This window comes from Polyodon spathula, chromosome 7 (assembly GCF_017654505.1).
Source record: "Polyodon spathula isolate WHYD16114869_AA chromosome 7, ASM1765450v1, whole genome shotgun sequence".
NCBI classification, from domain to species: Eukaryota; Metazoa; Chordata; class Actinopteri; order Acipenseriformes; family Polyodontidae; genus Polyodon; species Polyodon spathula.
This window is the reverse complement of record NC_054540.1, coordinates 28,742,642-28,764,476: the sequence shown is the minus strand read 5'-3', so window position 1 is coordinate 28,764,476 and position 21,835 is coordinate 28,742,642. Positions and strand designations below refer to the sequence as shown.

Sequence of the window (21,835 nt, the reverse complement as noted above, 5' to 3'; positions counted from 1 at the left end):
TATATTAAAAAATACAGGACAAAACACCCAAATTTCCTGTTGTGTTTTTCAAAAAAGCCAGGACACAATGACATTTACCACCAAACCAAAATAACCCTTATAAATACTAAAAATAAACAACTTGATGCAGGCAGTTAGATGTATTGTTTTCGGTTATTTTCTACTAGTTTTAAAATGTTAATTGTGTAATCCCTTACAGAGAAAATGGAGATTACAGTTATTTAGTGCTGAAAGAGTGAAGTATGAATTATAATGATGCTGAACTTCAGATTTCCTTACCCTGTGTTTGATCTGCTCAAGACTGTCAGTATAAGGAGTTAGGTTTGGTTTTTCAGAGCTTTTCAGATTTTCTGTGAAATCGTCAACAAGCTGCAAATCATCTGCTGTAAGTCCTATAGGGGAAAAGCACATTTGTTTTAATACGCATTAAAAGTATTAAACACAAATTAACTTTTGGTTAGATGTCTCATTGTTTATGATCTTCCCTAAGTGCCAATGCTAAAGAACTGTATTAAGTATATTTTAATGGCCGAGATTCTGCACTATCGTAAAAAACTAAACTTTGTCATTGACGGTAACGCTTTACTTGATTTCTAAAGCTCACCTAATGCAGCAGCTCTCTTCCCTTTGTCTTTCGCAAGTCTTCTGATATGTTTCTTCAGCTCAAGCCGTTCTTCTTCCAGCCTCTCAATCTGTTTTATAGAGTGAAATAATAGGTCTGTGTCATCATTTCCAAAGGTCTATTCCTAGATTGTATTTCAAATATTTCAATTAAAAAAACGGATGGCCAGAAACAGGAGATTAAACACCAGCATTCTGAATACCATATAAATAGGAGACTGCTGAAGAAATGTCATGCAATCCAAATCAGCTACAGATTTCTCACCTCATAAGTCATAACTTTGACTGGGGACATTTGTAAATCATATTATACATTACGCCTTTGAAGGTCACATTCATTATTCAAACCCAAGCCATTGTTTACTATGCAAGCGGTCTGTTGTTGTGCAGTGTATATTCTTTGTACTCACATGTACAGCATATTAAGCCTTTATTAACTTACCTCCTTAAGGAGGATCTGGTTTTCTGCACAGTACTGTTGCTGTTTCAGAGCCTTTGTTCTTCGAAATTCAGTCAAATCAACAATCTCTTTAGGATTAAGACCTTAGCATGTGAAATAGAAAGAAAATGAGCACTTAGTATATACAGTGTAAAAAAAAATAATAATTATATACCATATGATAGATAGATACAGACGGAAATGTAGTCCAGGAGCTTGAAACAGGACTACACCTCCCAGAATGCCTTGGGGTTAGAATTAAGGCAGAATTGGAAACACCTGGCTCTAATAAAATAAGGGACAACTGCCTGTGATTAAGAAGGTCAGCAGTGTTTTTAGGCTGTCCGTGTGAAGAAGCCTGGGTGTAAACTTTGTGTGTGGTGTTTAAGTTGTTCAAACACAGCATACACATTACCTTTTAAGTTTTCCCACACTTCCAATTCTGGCTCTAATTCTAACGCCAAAGCATTCTAGGGGGTGTAGTCCTGTTTCAAACTGCACAGCTACATTTTTCCTCTCTCCTCCTCATACAATGGCACAATACACACGCACACACATATATACACACACACAGAATAAAGTCAATTAACTGATCTTCGATCAACGGTACCGTCTAATCAACCGAACGCACCTGTAATCATGTGACGAATTACGTGTGGTGTATTATGTTTACAGCTTCTACTGCTCAAAGGCTATGAGATTCAGCAACCAAAAAAAGGAGCAGCAGACTGAGGCAAATGGAAATTACAGAATTATTCAGACCACCAAAACCTTAGATGGTGTACTTTAAATTGTTGCATTCTTGATTTTTCTTCTATTTGGTCAGTAAGGGCAGGACATCCTGACTGTTATTAAGGACTTTTATTTTATTAATTTCAATTGCACGTTATTACAATACATTAACAGCAACTATCAAAGTAAAGAAAGATTTTACTGATTTTTTGAAGTTTAATGATTCCTAGTTCTATAATGTGTCAAAGTTGTACTGAATTGTTTGATGATTTTTAAAAAGTTTGGTACATGGTACGTTTAATTACAGTATTTCATTACCTTAACTGCAGGTGTTGAAGTTTTACTGAATTGCATTAATTTAATAACTTGTAAAGATTTGTAACTGTGTATGCTTAATGTGATAGAATAGGTTACTAGCTATATATCCTCAGTAGGTACTTGTGTAATGTTATCTTTATTCTATACGTTATAAAAAGGTAAAGTAATTGTAAGTAATACCTGTTCGTTTATCCAAACAAATCGATTAAGCAAACTAGTATTGGTCCAAATTAGTTTTGATAATTGACTATCATGTACATACATATATAGACACACACACACACATTATCATCATTTCTTTTTAAGGAATGACATACACCATACCCAAACGTTCTCTAAAATCTTCATTTTCGTCCAACAGGTCATTGATCTTCATTTCAAGTTTATTAATTTCTTTTGTCAGAGCCTCAATTTCGTGATCTCTTATCTTTATCTGGGTTTTGCATTCCTTAATTTCTGCAACAGCATTTTCCAGACCATATTCACCCTGCAATGAAATAATTACATGAATCATTTACAATACCCTTCATACTTTCAATATCCCACTACAGTAGCAGCAACGTGGAGAGGAAAAAAAAAAAAAAAAACTGTTGGGAAGCAGCACTCTGAATAATACACGTATAGTGGTGAGTAAATCAAAATGAAATAGCTCCATCATCAAACACTTCATACATATCTGTGGAACCGCTTTCAAATTAAATAGAGTTAGGATAAATACAGTCAGCAGTCACATATCCAACCATATAACATTTTGACCTCAGTGATGGTTAAAAGAGTGTGACGCATATCTGATTATTATTTGACATCTATGTAGGTTAGCACGCTGTAACCTGCCCCTTACCACCAAAATAACCTCCTGCCATGCACACACAAACACACACACACATATTTCGTACAAAGAAAATGTATGACTTGTGTTTGAGGAACTGTAACCGGAGACGTTGATTCTTTCATTGAAATGTGTTGGCACAAGAGTTGAATAACATAGCAGTAAAAGTAAAAAACTTGTCAGTTTTTTCAAGGAACACAAAAAAGACACAATGTCAAAAATACATAGCTGCAGGTTTCCATTTAGATATACTGTAGATGGTGTTGTTGGTACAGTATTATATTTTCAATAGAAGTAGTATTTTAATTGAGAACAATACGATTCTGAAAATATCACTTGCCAAAAGAGACGACTGGACACGTGGACTGTAATACAGTACATACTTTTAAATCTGGTATGTATTGTAGCAGTATGTAAATGTCCCCTTAACATCCCAACAGCAGCAAAATGAAATCAAAATGTTACCCATGCACACACAATGTTAAAACACAATGCAATTCTGCAAAATCTAAAAAAAATAGCAGGTCTCCAGAATTAAAATCATATCTAAAGTCAGTATTCAAAACTGCAGAATATAGTGCTCAATAAGGCCCTAATGTCACAGTTCACTTGCAAATGAAAATGCACAAAAAAAAAAAAAAAAAAAAATTACAGATTTAAAAAAATAAATCACAGTATCTAACTGTTTAATGATTACATTTTACATTACTGTGCCTTGTTTCGATGGCTTTATTTTGGAGGAAAAAATAAAAGACAGACTGATTTGCCTTCCCAGAAAAAACAAACACACAAACAAACAAAAAAAAGGCCACAGACTTGTAACATTGAAGAGATAGGCTTTGTTATTCTTAATACAGGACGGTAAAACGAGACTTACATGTATATGAGTATTGCAAAACACAGAACAGTATTACAGTTTTAGAGATTCTTAAGTTATTCACAGTTTTGTATGATGTCTGTAACTTACAGCCTCATATGCTCTCATTCGAGCCAGAGCTTCACTTAGTTCTTTGTCCTTGTCTCTGGCATCAGACTCTGCCAGATCCGCTACCCTCTCAGCCTCCAGTGCCCTCTTCTCTGCCACCTGTAGCTTTGTCTGGATCTCTCCAATTCTGTTCTGCTGTGTTAACGATGGAAGACCTTCAGGAAGTAAAATTAAATGGTTGTACATTGCCCTCAAATACAGGCAAGAATGAAGTACTGCAGTAATAAGTGGTGCTAAGGAAAATTATTTCATTATGTTTGAGCAATGTGATGCAAACAAACCTTTATGCAAGGTAAAGTGAGCTCCTATAAACTGAACAGATAACCTTGGGTATTTTATAATTTAACACAGAACACATGCTTAGATCAAAAAAGCAGTGTTCACTAGACACATTCAACATTATTTCCATGTACCTGTATCTTTCTGAAGCTGTTTTTTTAGGTCTTCAATAACAAGTGCATTTCTTTCCATCTCACTTGTGTATTGTTCTACTTGATCAGTCAGCATCTTGATCTGACTGTCCCGTTCTTGTACAGCCTGAATAAAGAAAAGACAACATGAGATACAGAGAGATAGATAGATAGATAAGATATGAGGTTTTAATCAATAAATGATTAATCAATTAATCACACCTGTGGTTAATAGTTGATCGATCAATTGATTGCAATACAATTTCATATCACTAGCAGATAGGTGAGATCAATCATATCAATAGACCAAATGATTAATCAATAGAAAGTCCCAGAATATATGTGTCATTGTGTGTGTGTGTGTGTGTGTGTGTGTGTGTGTGTATATATATATATATATATATATATATATATATATATATATATATATATATATATATATATACACACACACACACACACTCAAATGCTTTTATTGAAAAAAAAAAAAAATTACTTATTACAAATACAAAACTGAAAGATCATAATTAGATAAGTCTCCACCCCCCTGAGTTAATACTTGGTGGAAGCATCTTTGGCAGCAATTACAGCTCTGAATCTGTTAGAATAGGTATCTACAAACTTTGCACACTGAGATTTGGCAATATTTGACCATTCTTCTTTACAAAACTGTTCAAGGTCTGTCAAGTTCCTTGGGGAACATTGATGGACAGCAATCTTCAAGTAATGCCACAAATTTTCAATTGGATTCAGGTTGGAGCTCTGACTGAGCCACTCAAGAACATTTACCTTTTTGTTCCTTTGCCACTCCAGTGTTGCTCCATTCATTTTCAATTATATCCTGACAAGTACCCCAGTCCCTGCTGATGAGAAATACCCGCATAACATAATGCTGCCACTACCATGCTATAAAGTAGAGATGGTGTTCTTTGGATGATGCGCTGGGTTGGGTTTGTGCCAAACACAACGCTTTGCATTTAGGCCAAAAAGTTCAATTTTAGTTTCGTCGGACCACAAAACTTTTTTTGCCATATGGCTACAGAATCTCCTGAGTTTTTTTTTGCATACTTCAAAACAGCAGTCAAGGTGGGCTTTCTTGAGTAAAGGCTTCCTTCTTGTCACCCTACCATACAGGTCAGATTTGTGGAGTGCTTAAGATATTGTTGACACATGCACTTTGACCAGTGTTGGCCATAAAAGCCTATAGCTCTTGCAAAGTTGACATCAGCCTTTTGGTAGCCTCTCTGATCAGTCTCCTTCTTGCTCGGTCATCCAGTTTGGAGGGATGGCCTGATCTCGGTAGGGTCTTGGTAGTGTCACACACCTTCCACTTCTTAGTAGTCATCTTGACCATGATCCAAGGGATATTCAAGGCCTTTGAAATTTTTTTTTTATACCCATCCCCTGATCTGTGCCTTTCAACAACTTTGTCCCGGAGTTCTTTTGAAAGAGCCTTGGTGCTCATGGTTGACTCTTTGCTTTGAAATGCACTACCCAGCAGAGGGAACATACAGGAACTGCTGAATGTATCCTGAAATCATGTGAATCACTACAATTTAACACAGGTGGAGGCCACTTGGTGTGTGATTCTGAAGGCAATTGGCTACACCCAAGCTAATTTAGGATTGCTATTACAAGGGGGGTGGACACTTATCCAACCAAGCTATTTCAGTTTTTATTAATTTTCTACTAATTTCTAGAATATTTTTTTTCACTTGGAAGTTGTGGGGTAGGATGTGTAGATAAATGAAAAAAAAAAAAAAAACAAAAAAAAACAATTTTAATGCATTTTTATTCCAGTCTATAAAGCAACAAAAGGTGAACATTTTGAAAGGGGGTGTAGCCTTCCTATAGGCCCTGTAGCTTCAAGTTCAAGTTCTTATCCGCTTGTGGGTCTGGGGTTTCGTGCCTAGTAATTGTTGGTAGCTGCATTCAGACATTTGCCTAGCCACGTGTCACAAAGACGGCTGAGTGGAGACGTCAGAACCAGGAAATTAATACACAAAGACGGGACAGATGAGGTGAAATGATGAAGACGCTTGCACCGGTTTATTGCAAATAAAAAGGTTTAAACAGGCAAAAGGCAGGATATGGCACTTTATGCCAAAATTAACAGACAAACAAAACGGACTATACTAAACAAACACGGTGAGCAGATCGACACACTAACACACACGGTGAGTTTAAACAAACAAGTATTGTGCTGGTCTCACCAGCACGCAATAGCAATTTATTTTAAACTCTTACTCTTTCTCCTCCTCTCTCTTCCGTTCCCTACTCACCGAACACCCAACAACACCGAGTGAGTAAAACGTGCATCTATATATACTGTTGTGCTGGTATTCAATTACCAATTAATTATTCACTTGAATCCCAGCACGTGAATTATGTGTAACCTCGTGCTCGCATATTAACTACTTTAAATGCACGTGAAGTGATGTACAATCCTGTGCCTAAATACACGTGAAACACAGACCCGTTTATATCATATATGTACCAATGCCTATACACCAACATTTAACACACCACACGCAACATATACAGAAAATACACATGGGGTGGGCACTTTGTCACACCATGTTATGTAATCTTCAATTTTGAACAAATATCAGTTTTTTTTTTGTTTTTTTTTAATTAAAAATTGTTTTACTTTGTGTGAAGAGATCAGTTAAAACAGTAAATGTGAACTTATTGATAAGAAATGTAAGTTACAAATTACAGGTGGAACCCTAGCTAATTTCACTGACACTGTATTATCGCCAATTTAATTTCAAGTCATAAACGTGTTACATCACTATGGAATACAGCCTGCCATTTTGATAAGTGTTGAATCTTGTTTTCAGTACTTTATTCAGTTTATAGTTTTTCCTTTTTTTAACATTAAAAAAAAGTGAAAACAATGAACTGATGTATGTGCATACAAATAAAAAACACAGTGCTTCACTTGTTTGAATCAGTTTTACATTTAATGTACTTGTATAGAACACCAGTACCGCTGTCAGATGTGCTTTCAAGAGTTACAGTGTAACACTCAGGTTTGGGAGCAATCAGAAAAATACTCATTTTTAAATAAACCTTTAGAGTGCACCGTATATGTACATGCATTGCTGTTTTTGTAAACATCCAAATGCTCATTAATACATTCACTTTTAACTGTTGTTGAAATGATAGTGTGTTCTGGTGCTTTTTTGGTGAGACTCAAGGACTGGATTAACAGTTACCTTCAGCGACAACCCTGGAATAAAAATACTGATATCGCATTACAGTGGTCTTACGACCCAATACCTGATATACGAATGTACTCACAGACTGATTAAAAAAAAAAAAAGTCCTGTAAAAAGCTTTAAGCTGCACATCTCCAAACTTCACCCAGAACAGCCAAGGCTTTTTCAAATTCCAAGTAAAGTGATGCTGGAATTGAAGACCAACACATTATTTCAGTTTCTGGACACAAGAGAGAACTCAAGTCTCACGCATTACACGACAAACTGGATGCAATTTTAAAAAAGGAAATAAATAAAATGTCTTCATGTAAGTCTTCAGGAACAAATCCCCCCTGCTGTGACAGCGATGCCAGGAATAACTAGTAATACCAAATCAGAGCAACTGCTTCAACTACAGTTACTAACAACGCTTCAGGACTCTTACCCCTTTTCACACTGGGAAAACTTATAAGTGTACCTAGTACGGTACACTTACCAAGTGTGCTCAGCGCTTTTCAGTGGAAACATCCTCTGATCGTTTCTATTTCAGACTCTATGTGTGCTGAGTTAACTACCATTCAAATGAAACCACTGCATGAGAGAAGCGTGAATGAATAAAATCCTGTATTATTATTATAGCCTACTTCGTGTTCAGACTTTTATCTTGTGGGATCTGCTGTTTGCACAAAATCTCACCCAGAGTTTGTCGTCTCTTGGCTACTGGCACTACTACGAAAACAAATCAAGTTATCATTTGCTTATTATATAGGCCCACCTAATATAACATATATGACATAGTTAAATATTCTTAATTCTCGATTGTTTTAAATGTGGTGCTAAATGTAAAGATTAAAAAAAAAAAAAAACTTTTAAAGTTTACCATCCGATATCACAGTTAGCTAAAGCATAAGTATAATACTTCTACAGCTGCAAAAGAGGCAACAGAATGCTTTTCTTCATCTCCATGAAGTGACACATTCAATTTCAAGGTATCCTACAATGATGCCAAGAATACTATTGTATACAAGATTCTTCTGATTTAAGTTCCAACTGAGTTACATCAGTTACTGAACTAAATATAACTGACACTTTGGTACACTTGACATTCACAACTGAACTGAGAACATTTTTCTTTCACACTGAAGCAAAAATAAGCGAACTGACCCCAGAACGGATGCAACTGTGCTGAGACCAGCTCCGTCATGTGATCTCAGGATGGTTCGTTTTAATTGTTCCCGGGAACATTTGGCACTTTCACACTTAAGGGCAAACGTTCCGAACTCAAACAAACCGTACCAGGAAACAGAATATCAGCCAAGTGTGAATTCCATATTTAATGCTAGTGGTGCAAGCTTTGCAGGACGTACATTTGTTTTTAATAGTTTTGTTACGTTACAGTCAGTTATGGTCGATCCCAGACCAAACCATTTTTAGAAGGGGAAAAGGGTGTGGTTGAATATTCTATTTAATGAAAATAAGTTATTTTTACTGTAAATATCTGTGTGACTAATCCTTAAGTGTGTGATTTATAGTTCCTGTAGGTTCCCTCTGCTGCGTAGTGCATTTCAAAGCAGACTCAACCACGAGCACCAAGGCACTTTCTAAAGAACTCAGGGACAAAGTTGGTCAAAGGCACAGATCAGGAGAAGGGTATAAAAAAAAAAAAAAAAAATCAAAGGCCTTGAATATCCCTTGGAGCGCGGTCAAGACGATTATTAGAAAGTAGAAGGTGTTTGGCACCACCAAGACTCTGCCTAAATCAGGCTGTCCCTTCAAACTGGATGACCAAGCAAGAAGGAGACTGATCAGAGAGACTACCAAGAGGCCAATGGCAACTTTGCAAGACGATGGCTACGGCCAAGACTATGGCCAAGACTGGTCAAAATGTGCATGTGACAACAATATCCCAAGCACTCCACAAATCAGGCCTGTATGGTAGGGTGACAAGAAGGAAGCCATTACTCAAGAAGGCCGACATTGAATCCCATTTGAAGTATGCAAAAAAAAACTCAGGAGATTCTGTAGCCATGTGGCAAAAAGTTTTGTGGTCTGACGATACTAAAATTGAACTTTTTGGTATGCCAAGTGTTGTTTTGACATAAAACCCAACACAGCGAATCACCCAAAGAACACCATCCCTACTGTGAAGCATGGTGGTGGCAGCATCATGTTATGGGGATGTTTCTCATCAGCAGGGACTGGGGCACTTGTCAGGATAGAAAGGAAAATGAATGGAGCAAAGTACAAAGTGCAGGAAAACCTGCTGCCCTCTGCAAGAAAGCTGAAACTGGGATGGAAGTTCACCTTTCAGCATGACAACAACCCAAAGCACACAGCCAAAGCTACACTGGAGTGGCTAAGGAACAAAAAGGTAAATGTCCTTGAGTGGCCCAGTCAGAGCCTCGACCTAAATCCAATCGAAAATTTGTGGCATGACTTGAAGATTTCTGTCCATCAATGTTCCCCAAGGAACTTGACAGAGCGTGAACAGTTTTGTAAAGAAGAATGGTCAAATATTGCCAAATCTAGGTGTGCAAAGTTGGTAGAGACCTATCCCTGCAGACTCACAGCTGTAATTGCTGCCAAAGGTGCTTTCACCAAGTATTAACTCAGTGGGATGGAGACTTATCCAATTATGATCTTTCAGTTTTGTATTTTTAATATATAATTTTTTTCTCAATAAAAAGTTTTTCCCCCCCTTAACAGTGTGGAGTATGGTGTTATAGCGAATTGTAGGGTGTAGGGAACTGGCAGTATAGGCTACATGTTAAATTGGGTCCAGTAACAGATTCCTACTCTCTCAATAGATAGAAGAATGACTCCACTATTTACAAGTTTGTATTCATTTAAATAGCTACCAAAATGACACGAGAAGAAAAAAGGGAATGAATGGAATGAAAACAAATAGAATATTTGAGAAAAGAAACAGTTTAAAGATCAGGAAAGTTGGAAAATAGAAAATACTTACAGCATAGAGTTCATAAATAACCTAGGCAGTGCAAATGAAAAAGGAAAGAGAATGAAGATAGACACGTGAATGAGGGAGATATAAATGAAAAGGGGAGATACCTCCTTAAATTTAGATGCACATCCACAAGCTTTCTGCTGGACATATCAGTAAGATAAACAAGGAGATGAGTGACAGAAGTACAGGCATAATCCCTTTCACATTACTAATAGATTAATAGTAATAATAAACAGCCAGGAGGTGCAACATAATAGTAAAAACTGCAAAACTACATAATAGTAAAACTACACTGGGAGATAACTGTGAAGTGAAAGAAGTCATAAAATGATCTACTCATAGTTTCCGTGTTATCTGTTAAAAAATAGCTATAAAAACTTTTGATTTAAAAAAAAATCCAGAGTTAGAAGAAGACATGATATGAATACACCCATCCTCAATGACTTTACATTGATCTCATAAGACAGGTTACCTGCTGGAGGGCCATGACATTATTTTTGTCAGAGTCAAGCTGGGTGGTTTTGAGCTTTACTTTGAGGTCCCTCAACATCTGCTGGTATTCGATAATTTCATCATCCTTTGCAGATAACACACTCTGTAAAACAATTCAGTCAGAATTTAGATCAACCTTTGTGAAATGTAGTAGTGCCCCACATCTGTAAATGGTTATCAATGTAAGTTATCTTGCAATGCAAAATAGGCCAATGAAATCCACCCCCCGTCACAGATATAAATAAAAACCTCCAGAATGTCAAGCAAGTTTCACCACAGTTGGACATCAGGTTTTCTTGATATATGTAAAACTGTAAAGTGAATATCCCTGCTACAGGGTACATGAATTGCTACAGGGGCATAATATTACTACTACTACCTGCACATCAAATTCAATTTGATCTGGACTAGATACTTAAACAGGATTTGTGAACTTAGTATTTGTCTTATATTTGGCTTCCAGAATTTCCTCCTGGGTGACAAACAGTAAAACAGTAGCAAGAGCATAAATCAGGCTAGATTTACAAAAGCCTAGTGTGGAAAATGCATTACTGTAGAGTATAGAAAAAAATAAGAATATCTTATTTTGTTACCCGTCAGTATGTCTCTGCTACTTTAATCACCTAGTTAAACAAGTAATAACATACCTTCCACTCCTCCACTTTTGCGTTTACTGCTGCCATTACTGGATCATCCTCTTCTGTTCTTGCCTGAATGTGTTCTGTCAGCTCTTGCACCTAAGATGAAAAAATATACTTATAAAAGTTCAGCACTGTATATTTAAAAACTAAAAAGACAAACAATAGAATTAACTTAGTGTTAGTGTTGTTGTCCCTGCGTCCAAGTGGTAAGTATTGGCAAGTAGTAGGCCGTTATGCTTGTACAGCCCTACATTTGGGAAGAGGACTTCATGTAGGTTATATTATGTAAATATAGTAACAAAATCTTACTTGAAGTCTAAGGTGCTCTTTTTCTTTGCTTAGCTGGTCCATGAAAATATCAGTCTGTTGCACAACCACCTTCATTTTGTTATATTCATCAGTCATCTTTTCCATTTCATTAACAGATTCCTCCAGGTTCTTCTGCATCTCATGGTTCTGAACTTCCAGTTTCTCATTTGCTTCCGTCAAATTCTAAATAATGAAAACCAAAATGGAAGTAATATTGCAGTATTAGGACCATTAATTCTGCCAACAACATGGGGAATTTTGTAAACAGTTTGCAACAGAAAAACTGGTAATTATATTTATGTGGTTTAAAGTCAAAATAGCCTCATAAAAGGAGTGATTCTTCACCTTCACCTTTTTTAGAAATATACTGTGTACATGTGTGCAATCCAAATATAAAATCCAGTACAATAAACAAAATACCTGAATTTCATCTAGATACTGAACAAGCTCTAAGTTCTTCTTAGAGAGCTGGGATCGGAAATCCGAATCACCTCCTCTCCTGGAAAGAAGAGTCTCTCTTTGGGAGTCTATCTGCCTCTGATAATCAATGATGTCCTGTCGAAGCAGGTCATTCTGTAAACAAAATAAAATAAAAGATCAATGAAGATACATTTAAAAGCTGTAATCTTTATAAAAATTGGCACATTCCATCCTGGCAACATACAAGTACAAAATACATAAAATCCCGAAGGTTACATTCAACAGAACTTACAAAATAAAATTAAAAAACACAGTAAGTCACAGACCCTTGAGTCTATAAAAAAACAAACGACAAAAGAAAGGATATTTGACCACTGATGTACCATGTTGAAATCAGATGCTTCAGTTTATAGACCGAGATCAAGATTTCAGCATCAGCTCATTGGTATTAAGTTCTTACCTTTTTTTTTAGCTGTTTTATCTTAGAAACAGAAAGATGAAAATAAGAGAAAAAGAAATGAAACATGGATTGAAACATGAATCAAAATAAGATAATAGCACTGAAATGGAATGTAAAAGAGAAATCAGAAAGACAGGAGAATGTTGTATAAATTATAATTAGGGATGTGATTTTATCACGGAACCTGTGAATTTTGACATTTGTTTCCAATTAGCATGAAAATTGGAAAGGAGCAGTTCACCTCTTTAGAATTGGTTTCAGTGTAAAGTTAAAGCAGTTAGCAAATGCCAAAAAGTGACTATTGACACAAAACTATAAAAAAGTGGCAAAATTAAAGTCCTAAACAACTAGCAGAGAAATATCCCAAACTATATCATCAAAGTGGAAGGAGCAGCTTTAATGAGAAATAAACTTCAAATTAACCGAAGCCTTTTGTGCAGAAAGTATAGAAGAAGAAACATGAACTCTGATTTGCGATCTCTAATATGTTAAGTTTTTGGTAGTTTCAAATGTGTCATCATAATAACGAAGTCCCAAGTCCAACATGCAAGTCATAACCCCTCAGCTCTAAGCTAGTGCTATTGGAAGCCCACATTGTTGCTTTTTCCTCTAGATCAATCCTCAGAGAATGCAAAGTTGAATAAATAACCAGTTTGGATAGAACTATGTGGCATTTTAGCCTCACCAAAGTGGCCATCAGCAATGACTGAATACATGACAAATGCAACTTCAAAAATTTGCCAAAAATCCAAAATCCCCAGAAACCATACTATTTTGTTTGATGCTTGTAGATCTCATCAACATCTATCCAAACATATAATTGGGTAATTTTTTAGAGTGTCCCACAAGTTATTATGGCCTAAACGTGGTATAAAAAAAATCACATTTCAAAGGGGTTTAGTGACCAGTGGTGGGACCAAATGTTTTTCACAGAATTTAGAAGATTGGTTTCTAAGGGTCTTACAGCAATACTTACATTTTAGGACCCACATCCCCTACAGGGTAAAGGGTTAGGCTCGTCAGTTACCATAGTCTGGCAATTTGCCAGAAGTGAGTAGGGTGCTCCTAGTATTTTTTTCTGAAAAGCCATATTCAATACAAGTAGAACAAGGTGCTACACATGATTGTAGCATCTAAATTGCACCCAGGGTGATTTTTCTGGTCAAGGTCCCTTTCTCACTTTAGGTTGACCTTTGCAAGGTCACAGGTGGAAAGGGACATTTAAAAAAAAAAAAAAAAAAAAGCTATCATTTCTGAACTCACGTGGCTGAAAACCCCCAGGTGAATTTTTCTACGAAAATCTGAGACGGATGGCCAAAGGCACTGGTTGAGTTGGCATGGAATGATCCTACAGTAAATGTACAATTTCCTGTCAACATGACCTAACCATGATTTATCCAAATTTGCGAATCACTGCTGGAGCACTGTGACACCATGATTGAATGCAGGTAAAAAATAAATAAAGAAAGAAGCCTTTCTGGAAACTGTAAGCCTGCCCTGCAACCCAATTTACTTCACAGGCAATCAATTGTTAAATTTGAAAAACACATAATCTCTGTTATGTTCCTGAGAGAAAACTGATAAGCAACTGCTTATAAAAAGAAATCCAGATTTACAGAATACTATAATTATTCTTTGGAAATACCAGCAGTAATATTCACTGTTGACAGTTTTTTTTTTTTTTTTTTTTTTTTTTATATACACCTAACTTATAATACAAAAAACTTATTTTAAATCATCAGCTCTTTGTTGTACTGTATTCCCCAAGCGAGTCCAGTAGGTTACCACAGCAGTAAATTAGTGCCATCAGCATCATGAAAATCACCATGACTTACATGCACCATAATACATAGTAAAATGTAGTGAGACTGACACGTGGGACATATTCCCTGAATATGATATTTTAATACCCGAGTGTGTATCAACGATATAACGACTAATTAATGAAATTGCTGTGTCTTAGGAAAAAGAGCAAACTGCTGTGTCTTAGGAAAAGGGCCCCCTGGTTCCTGGCAGGAATACTGAACTGAAGATGACCAGGGCTAGGAGGGGGCATCCGGACTAGGTGAGGCTGAAAGGACAATAAAACTGCAAACACAAGCGGGTTGGTGGAAGGAAGACATCAAATATAGATGTCAACAAGTCCCAACTGCAACAACAAGTTGCTGGACAAAAGGAAGCAGACAACAGACGAATCTCAAAGACCCATAAGCTAAAAAGGCAAGATACACAAATTATTTCATGAAAGTGGCTACTCGCCAGAGTGAAAAGACTACAAATATCCAGGCAAAACTAAATATTTTGCGCTCCACCTTGAATGCTAAACAAGGTGCTGTCACTCTGCTAAGCAAAGCTGCAACTCCGTGACTCTGCCTAAAAAACAAAACCACACAGAACCCTGCCTGAAAACAGACCCAAGTGGAGGAAGCAAGCTGCAAGCGATGCTTAAGAATGTCCTAACAAAGTTTCTCCATGTTAAAATGCAAGGTGACCGGCAGATATTCTGACAAGACTCTGATTCTCTACATTAGGGGTAGGCAATTCCAGTCCAGGAGGGCCGGTGTCCCTCCTGGTTTTTGTTCCAGCTGTACCCTAAATTACTTAATTGGACTAATTAAGTGCTTATTACAAGTTTAACTGGTCAGTTGGAACACACACCAGGAGGGACACTGGCCCTCTAGGACCGGTATTGCCTACCCCTGCTCTACATGGCATAAAAATAAATAAAAAAAGTAGGCCTATTGAATACATACGTTCAGCCACACACTGTCACCAAGGATGTTCCTCAGCAGAAGACAACTTACCTAAGTCAGTCCACACTTTTCACAACTACACTTCCAAACAATTCAGTGATACAGTGTCTCCCTCTTACCCTTCCTCTCTAAAACCCTCAAGCTGGCAGTAGCTCTCTGCTTTCCTGTCTAACCACTCTCTGCTCAACCCTCTTCAATCTGGTTTCCGCTCTGCTCATTCCACTGAAACTGCTCTCCTGTATGTCACTAACTCACTAAAGTCTTCTTGATTTCTCTGCTGCCTTTGGCACTGTCAATCACTCTATTATCCTATCCTCTCTCCCTGACCTGAGAATCTCTGGAACTGCCCTGGTCTTGTTCTCTTCCTACCTCTCCGATCGTACCTACCAAGTAACCTAGTGCGGCTCAACCTATAAACCTCACTTCTCAACAGGAGTTCCCCAAGGATCAGTCTTGGGTCCTCTCCTGTTCTCTCCCTACACCTGCTCCCTGGGCCCATTTATCACATACTATGGTTTCTCATACCATTTCTACACTGATGATGCTTAGATCTTCCTCTCCTTCCCCCCTCTGACCTCGCCATCCCCTCCCATATCTCTACCTGTCTGTCTGCTATCACCTCCTGGATGCAATCGCATCACCTCAACCTCTAAATCTGACCTATTTTTCTTTCCCTCCTCATGTTCCCCCTCCTCTGATCTCTACCTTCATTCCTCTGGAATCTACCATGCTCTCTCCCTCCTCCTCAACCAAGAACCTCAGCGTAACCCTGGACCCCTGCCTCTCCTACTCCCAGCACATCTACTACTCTAGCATGCACCAATCGTTTCTTCTTGAGCAACATACGAAGAATCCGACTCTTCCTCACCAACTACTCCACGCAACTCCTCATCCAGGCCCTGGTACTCTCCCGCCTAGACTACTGCAACTCCCTCCTGGCTGGCCTCCCTGTGTCCGCCACCCATCCGCTCCAGCTTATCCAGAACTCCGCTGCTTCCTTGGTGTTTTCCCTGCCTCGTTTCTCCCACGCTACTCTAATGCTCCGCTTACTCCACTGGCTCCTGATCACCAGATCAAGACTCTTGTACTCACCTACCAATGCCTTGACCAGATTGCACCCAGCTACCTCCAGACCCTCATCTCTCCCTACACCCCCACCTAAATCTCCACTCCGCCTGCACTAGAAGACTGGTTGTATCTCCTCTACGCTCAACTGCCTACAGAGCCTGCTCATTTTCCACCCTCGCCCAGCAATGGTGGAATGACCTTCCTATGGATGTCAGGACTACCCAGTCCCTGACCACCTTCCCACTCCTCCTCAAGACACACCTCTTCACACAACACCTATAAAACTCAACTCTTCCCTTCTGGACAATATAACACTCTGCCTTTAATTCACTTTAACTTGCACTTATCTGCTCCCTATTTTACTGTATTTAATCCTACACTTAACCTTAACAACACTTATCTGCTCTTGAACTGCCCCGACATCAAAATGTACTGTGTTTTGTATTTGCTCTTATTAGGACTGAAATCATTGTATTTTGTATCTTGCTCTTAATTGTATTGTAATTCTTAATTGTACTGTATTTTTTGTATACTGTAAGTCGCCCTGGATAAGGGCGTCTGCTAATAAATAATAATAAAAATAATAAGAATAATCGTAGGGTATCCCTAACAGTGTGTTTTTTGTTGTTGTTTGTTTTGCTTTGTTTGTTTGTGTTTTTTTTATGCAGAAAGAGACTTACCGGTAAAACTGCACATAACAAAACCTGCCATTTTAAAACCGATACACTATTCTGTCACCATTCTAGTGCAAATTTTCTAGACTTTCGTGATTCCTGACAAATACAGTAAATTCTATATTTGTACCAGTTAGGCTGATGATAACAGAGCCTACATTTGTAGATTCAACTTTGAAACATGGGAGAACCCAGTGTTGCCAGGATACTGCAGTAGACATTATATTTGTTTTTCCGAGATACATATTTGTTTGGTGTAGACAGCTCTCTTTCAGATGCATACGTACTTTCAGTACAAACAGGTATTGTACTACAGTATCATGGCACATTGTGGCAGTAAATATTTAATTACAGGCAAGAATACACAGTGATTGTACTACAATCCACACACAACCACAATAACATTCACTATATACATGTACAAAAGCACTTAAACAGCAGTGATAGCCACTAACAAAGAAAGGGTCTGATACTGTATTTCTGTCTTTAAGTAATTTATAGCCACAATGAACCAAAAACATATATAATTCTGGTGACTGGAAATTGGTAATTGAAAGTTATTAAAACCTTAAATTTATTAAAATATACCAACCTCTCTTCTTAGCTTGCCGTTTTCATTTTCTGCTTCTTCAGCTCGAAGTGTCAGCTGTTGGTATAGAAATTTAAGGAAATGGTATCATATCTGTGACATTCTTAAACTGAACAGAATATAAAGTTCCAACTTTCCCATGGAAACCAGACATTTCATGGGACTTCAATGATTTCAATTTCAACTGAAGTGCTACATATGCTACAATTACAAACAAAACATTGTGTGCTCCTCCATGAAACTATGGTCCCTAGCAATAACTCAGCATTTCAACAAACAGAAAATGGATCATAGATTTCATTTAAACTGATTCAATACGATTTGCCTTAATCTCTGGTAAAGGACCTTGAATGTTATCTTTCAAACTATGTTTAATCATTGTTCCAAATCAACCCGCAGGAAAATATGTAAATTGTAAAAGCTTCTTTTCTAATTCCTCAGGAAGCTAATGCCGCTTCTTTAAAATGGCTGCCTGTGTGTCATGGATGATTCGACATCAGGCAATAATGTTTTTGTTCATCTTTTTTCTGGCACTCAGTCCTGTTTGGGTACTTGAGCAGTCACGTATTTTATTGGTGATTTAAATTCACGCATCAACACCATACTCAAATTCAAGATGCAGGTTATTTTTAAAAAGAAAAAAACTGGTTTAAAAAAATGTGTCAAATTCAAGGGAATACAGTATTTTTAACTAATAAAACTTTTTGTATTTTTTTATTTCGCCAATGGCATGAGGCCAGCCTTACCAGACGTTAAAGCTCTCTTTTTGGATTCCATTGCTTAAATACTGATGTATGTTCTATTGCCAAGCCAACAAAAGTTGAGAACAGTGATCAACGGAAAACCTACTTATGCATTAAAGCTTTATAATAGGGCTATAAATCAGTATTTTGTTACCATTATAGTTTCCTTATATCAATTCCCTACATTAACCTTACTATGAACTGAGTTTCCTAATTATGTTCCTGCAGGTTACAACAACCTTGCATTAGACTGATCACCAAACTCGTAATTTGTGCTCACCAGTTCAAAGCTGCTCAGTACTTTTCTTTTTCTTTTTTTTTTTTTTTTTTTTTTTTTTTTTTTTACATACAATGCCTATCTACTCCAGAATTTGAACAAATGTATTTTTTAAATACAGCACATAAAATTACATTTCACCTACATACGACTACAAATAGCAGAAACTAAGTGAGTTAGGTATGCTACTGTATTAATTCCCCCTCCAAAATACTGTTTAAAGCTTTACAGAAACAATAAATCTGAACAACTACCAGATCTTTTACAACACTGACAGTGTGTTTGTGGCTGCAGATAAGGCCTTAAGCCACTCCCCCAGGGTGGGGGGGTAGGGTCCCACCCCCAGTCCTGTAGTGGCCTAGCAATTCATTCTACATATTTAAACTGTACATTTTCACTGGCTTTCTTTTCCTTGTTAATTTGCTTCTCCATTTCAGCCAGCTCCTTTTCTTTGCGCTCCAATTGATTTTCCAGCTGCCGAATCTCATCCCGAAGAAAACGAGTGTCTCTCCCACCCACAGACATCTGAGCCATCTGAAACAAAACAGGTAAAAGTGGTTTAACAAACTGAAAACAGCTATGGACAGCATTCGTCTACACATTTTCATCACATTGTGATGAGCCTTCAGCGAAAGAACTGGATGAGTGCAGTAAAAGTCAACACAAAACAGCTGCTACGTATCAGGAGGAATTAGCTCTTTAAATCTCATCTCTATGGCAACGAATCACACTCCTGTCTCTACGTATAAGGATTTTATCACATGGACATACAGTCAGCAATTAAATATTCGTTACCCAGATACACGTCAGTCGTGTTTTACCACCCTTGTATTAAGAATAAAATCAATCCATGATATACCGTGCCTTGCAAAAGTATTCAGACCCCTGACCAATTCTCTCATATTACTGAATTACAAAAGGTACATTGAAATTTCGTTCTGTTCGATATTTTATTTTAAAACACTGAAACTCAAAATCAATTATTGTAAGTTGACATTGGTTTTATGTTGGGAAATATTTTTAAGAAAGATAAAAAACTGAAATATAGTGCTTGCATAAGTATTCAACCCCTACACATTAATATTTGGTAGAGCCACCTTTCGCTGCAATAACAGCTTTAAGTCTTTTGGGGTAAGTATGTACCAGCTTTGCACACAGTGTCAGAGTGATTTTGGCCCATTCTTCTTCGCAGATTTGCTCCAGGTTGTTCAGGTTGGTTGGACGACGCTTGTGGACCGCAATTTTCAAATAGTGCCACAGATTCTCAATGGGATTGAGATCAGGACTTTGACTGGGCCACTGTAGGACAGTCACCTTTTTGTTCTTGAGCTACTCCAATGTTGCTTTGGCCTTGTGCTTGGGATCATTGTCCTGCTGAAAGTTGAATTTCCTCCCAAGCTTCAGTTTTTTAGTGGACTGAAGCAGATTCTCTTGCAGTATTCCCCTGCGTCCATTCTTTCTTCAATTGTAACAAGATGCCCAGTCCCTGCTGATGAGAAGCATCCCCACAACATGATACTGCCACCACCACACTTCACTGTAGGGATGTTGTGTCTTGAGGCATGGGCAGTGTTAGGTTTGAGTTTTGGCCAAAAAGCTCTATCTTGGTCTCATCTGACCACAAAACCTTTTCCCACATCACAGCTGGGTCACTCTCATGCTTTCTGGCAAACTCCCGACGTGCTTTCAGATGGTACTTTTTCAGTAATGGCTTCTTTCTTGCCACCCTCCCATACAGGCCAGAGCTCTTGATATGACTGACTGTTGCACCATTACTCCACTCCCAGCCACTGAACTCTGTAGCTCCTTCAAAGTAATTGTTGGCCTCTCTATGGCTTCTCTCACAAGTCTCCTTCTTGTTTGAGCGCTGAGTTTTGAGGGAGGGCCTTTTCTTGGCAGTGCCTGGGTGGTGTGATGCAGCTTCCACTTCCTGATTACTGATTCAACTGTGCACAATGGCATATCCAAACACTTGGATATTATTTTGTACCCTTTCCCTAATCTATGCATTTGTATTACTTTATCTCTAACTTCTGCAGAATGCTCTTTGGTCTTCATTTTCCTTGAGATTCACAGCTTTACCAATGATCCTTCAACAGTGGGGTTTTTATCCAGAAAATGTGACAGCAACTTTAATGGTTCACAGGTGGAGGTCAATGGTAAGGTAATTGTGTCCTCGTTAGGGCAATTTCTTTCATCGGTGCAAACTGGGAGCTTCCACAGCACAGGGGTTGAATACTTATGCAAGCAAGATATTTCAGTTTTTTATTTTTCTTAAAAATATTTCCCAACATAAAACCAATGTCACCTTACAATAATTGATTTTGAGTTTCAGTGTTTTAAAATATCGAACAGAACAAAATTTCAATGTACCATTTGTAATTCGGTAATATGAGAGAATTGGTCAGGGGTCTGAATACTTTTGCACAGCACTCTGTGTGTGTGTGTGTGTGTGTGTATGTATGTATGTATGTATGTATGTATGTGTGTGTATATGTATGTATGTATGTATGTATGTATGTATGTATGTATATATATATATATATATATATATATATATATATATAATATATATATATATATATATATATATATATATATATAAACAAATAAATGCACTTACCCAGTCACACACGATTTCCGACTCCGTCACCAGTTTTCTGATACAAAGCCCATCTCTTCTACACTATTTTTTTTTCTATCACATGCCAAATCAGTCTGTTTTTATTGTGCAGTTTTTTTTTAATCTCTGACCTTTCACTTTTTCTGCATTTTCATTTGCAAGTGAACTGTGAATTAGCGCCTTATCGAGCACTATATTCTGCAATTTTGAATACTGACTTTGGATAATGTTTAATTCTGGAAACTTTTTTTTTTTTTTTTTTTTTTTTTGCTAAACTGCATTAC

At 37.4% G+C, this 21,835-nt stretch overlaps 1 protein-coding gene across 1 annotated transcript in view; it reads right to left on the bottom strand.

Moving 5' to 3' along the window:
• cep290 (centrosomal protein 290) overlaps positions 1 to 21,835 on the bottom strand; it is a 50,807-nt gene that overhangs the window by 25,986 nt on the left and 2,986 nt on the right. Inside the window, 12 exon segments of the mRNA XM_041255220.1 lie at positions 280 to 392; positions 605 to 692; positions 1,064 to 1,164; positions 2,435 to 2,597; positions 3,907 to 4,079; positions 4,338 to 4,461; positions 10,975 to 11,097; positions 11,642 to 11,731; positions 11,945 to 12,127; positions 12,365 to 12,517; positions 17,912 to 17,965; positions 19,319 to 19,462. Of these exon segments, the coding sequence (XP_041111154.1) occupies positions 280 to 392; positions 605 to 692; positions 1,064 to 1,164; positions 2,435 to 2,597; positions 3,907 to 4,079; positions 4,338 to 4,461; positions 10,975 to 11,097; positions 11,642 to 11,731; positions 11,945 to 12,127; positions 12,365 to 12,517; positions 17,912 to 17,965; positions 19,319 to 19,462 (1,509 nt within the window).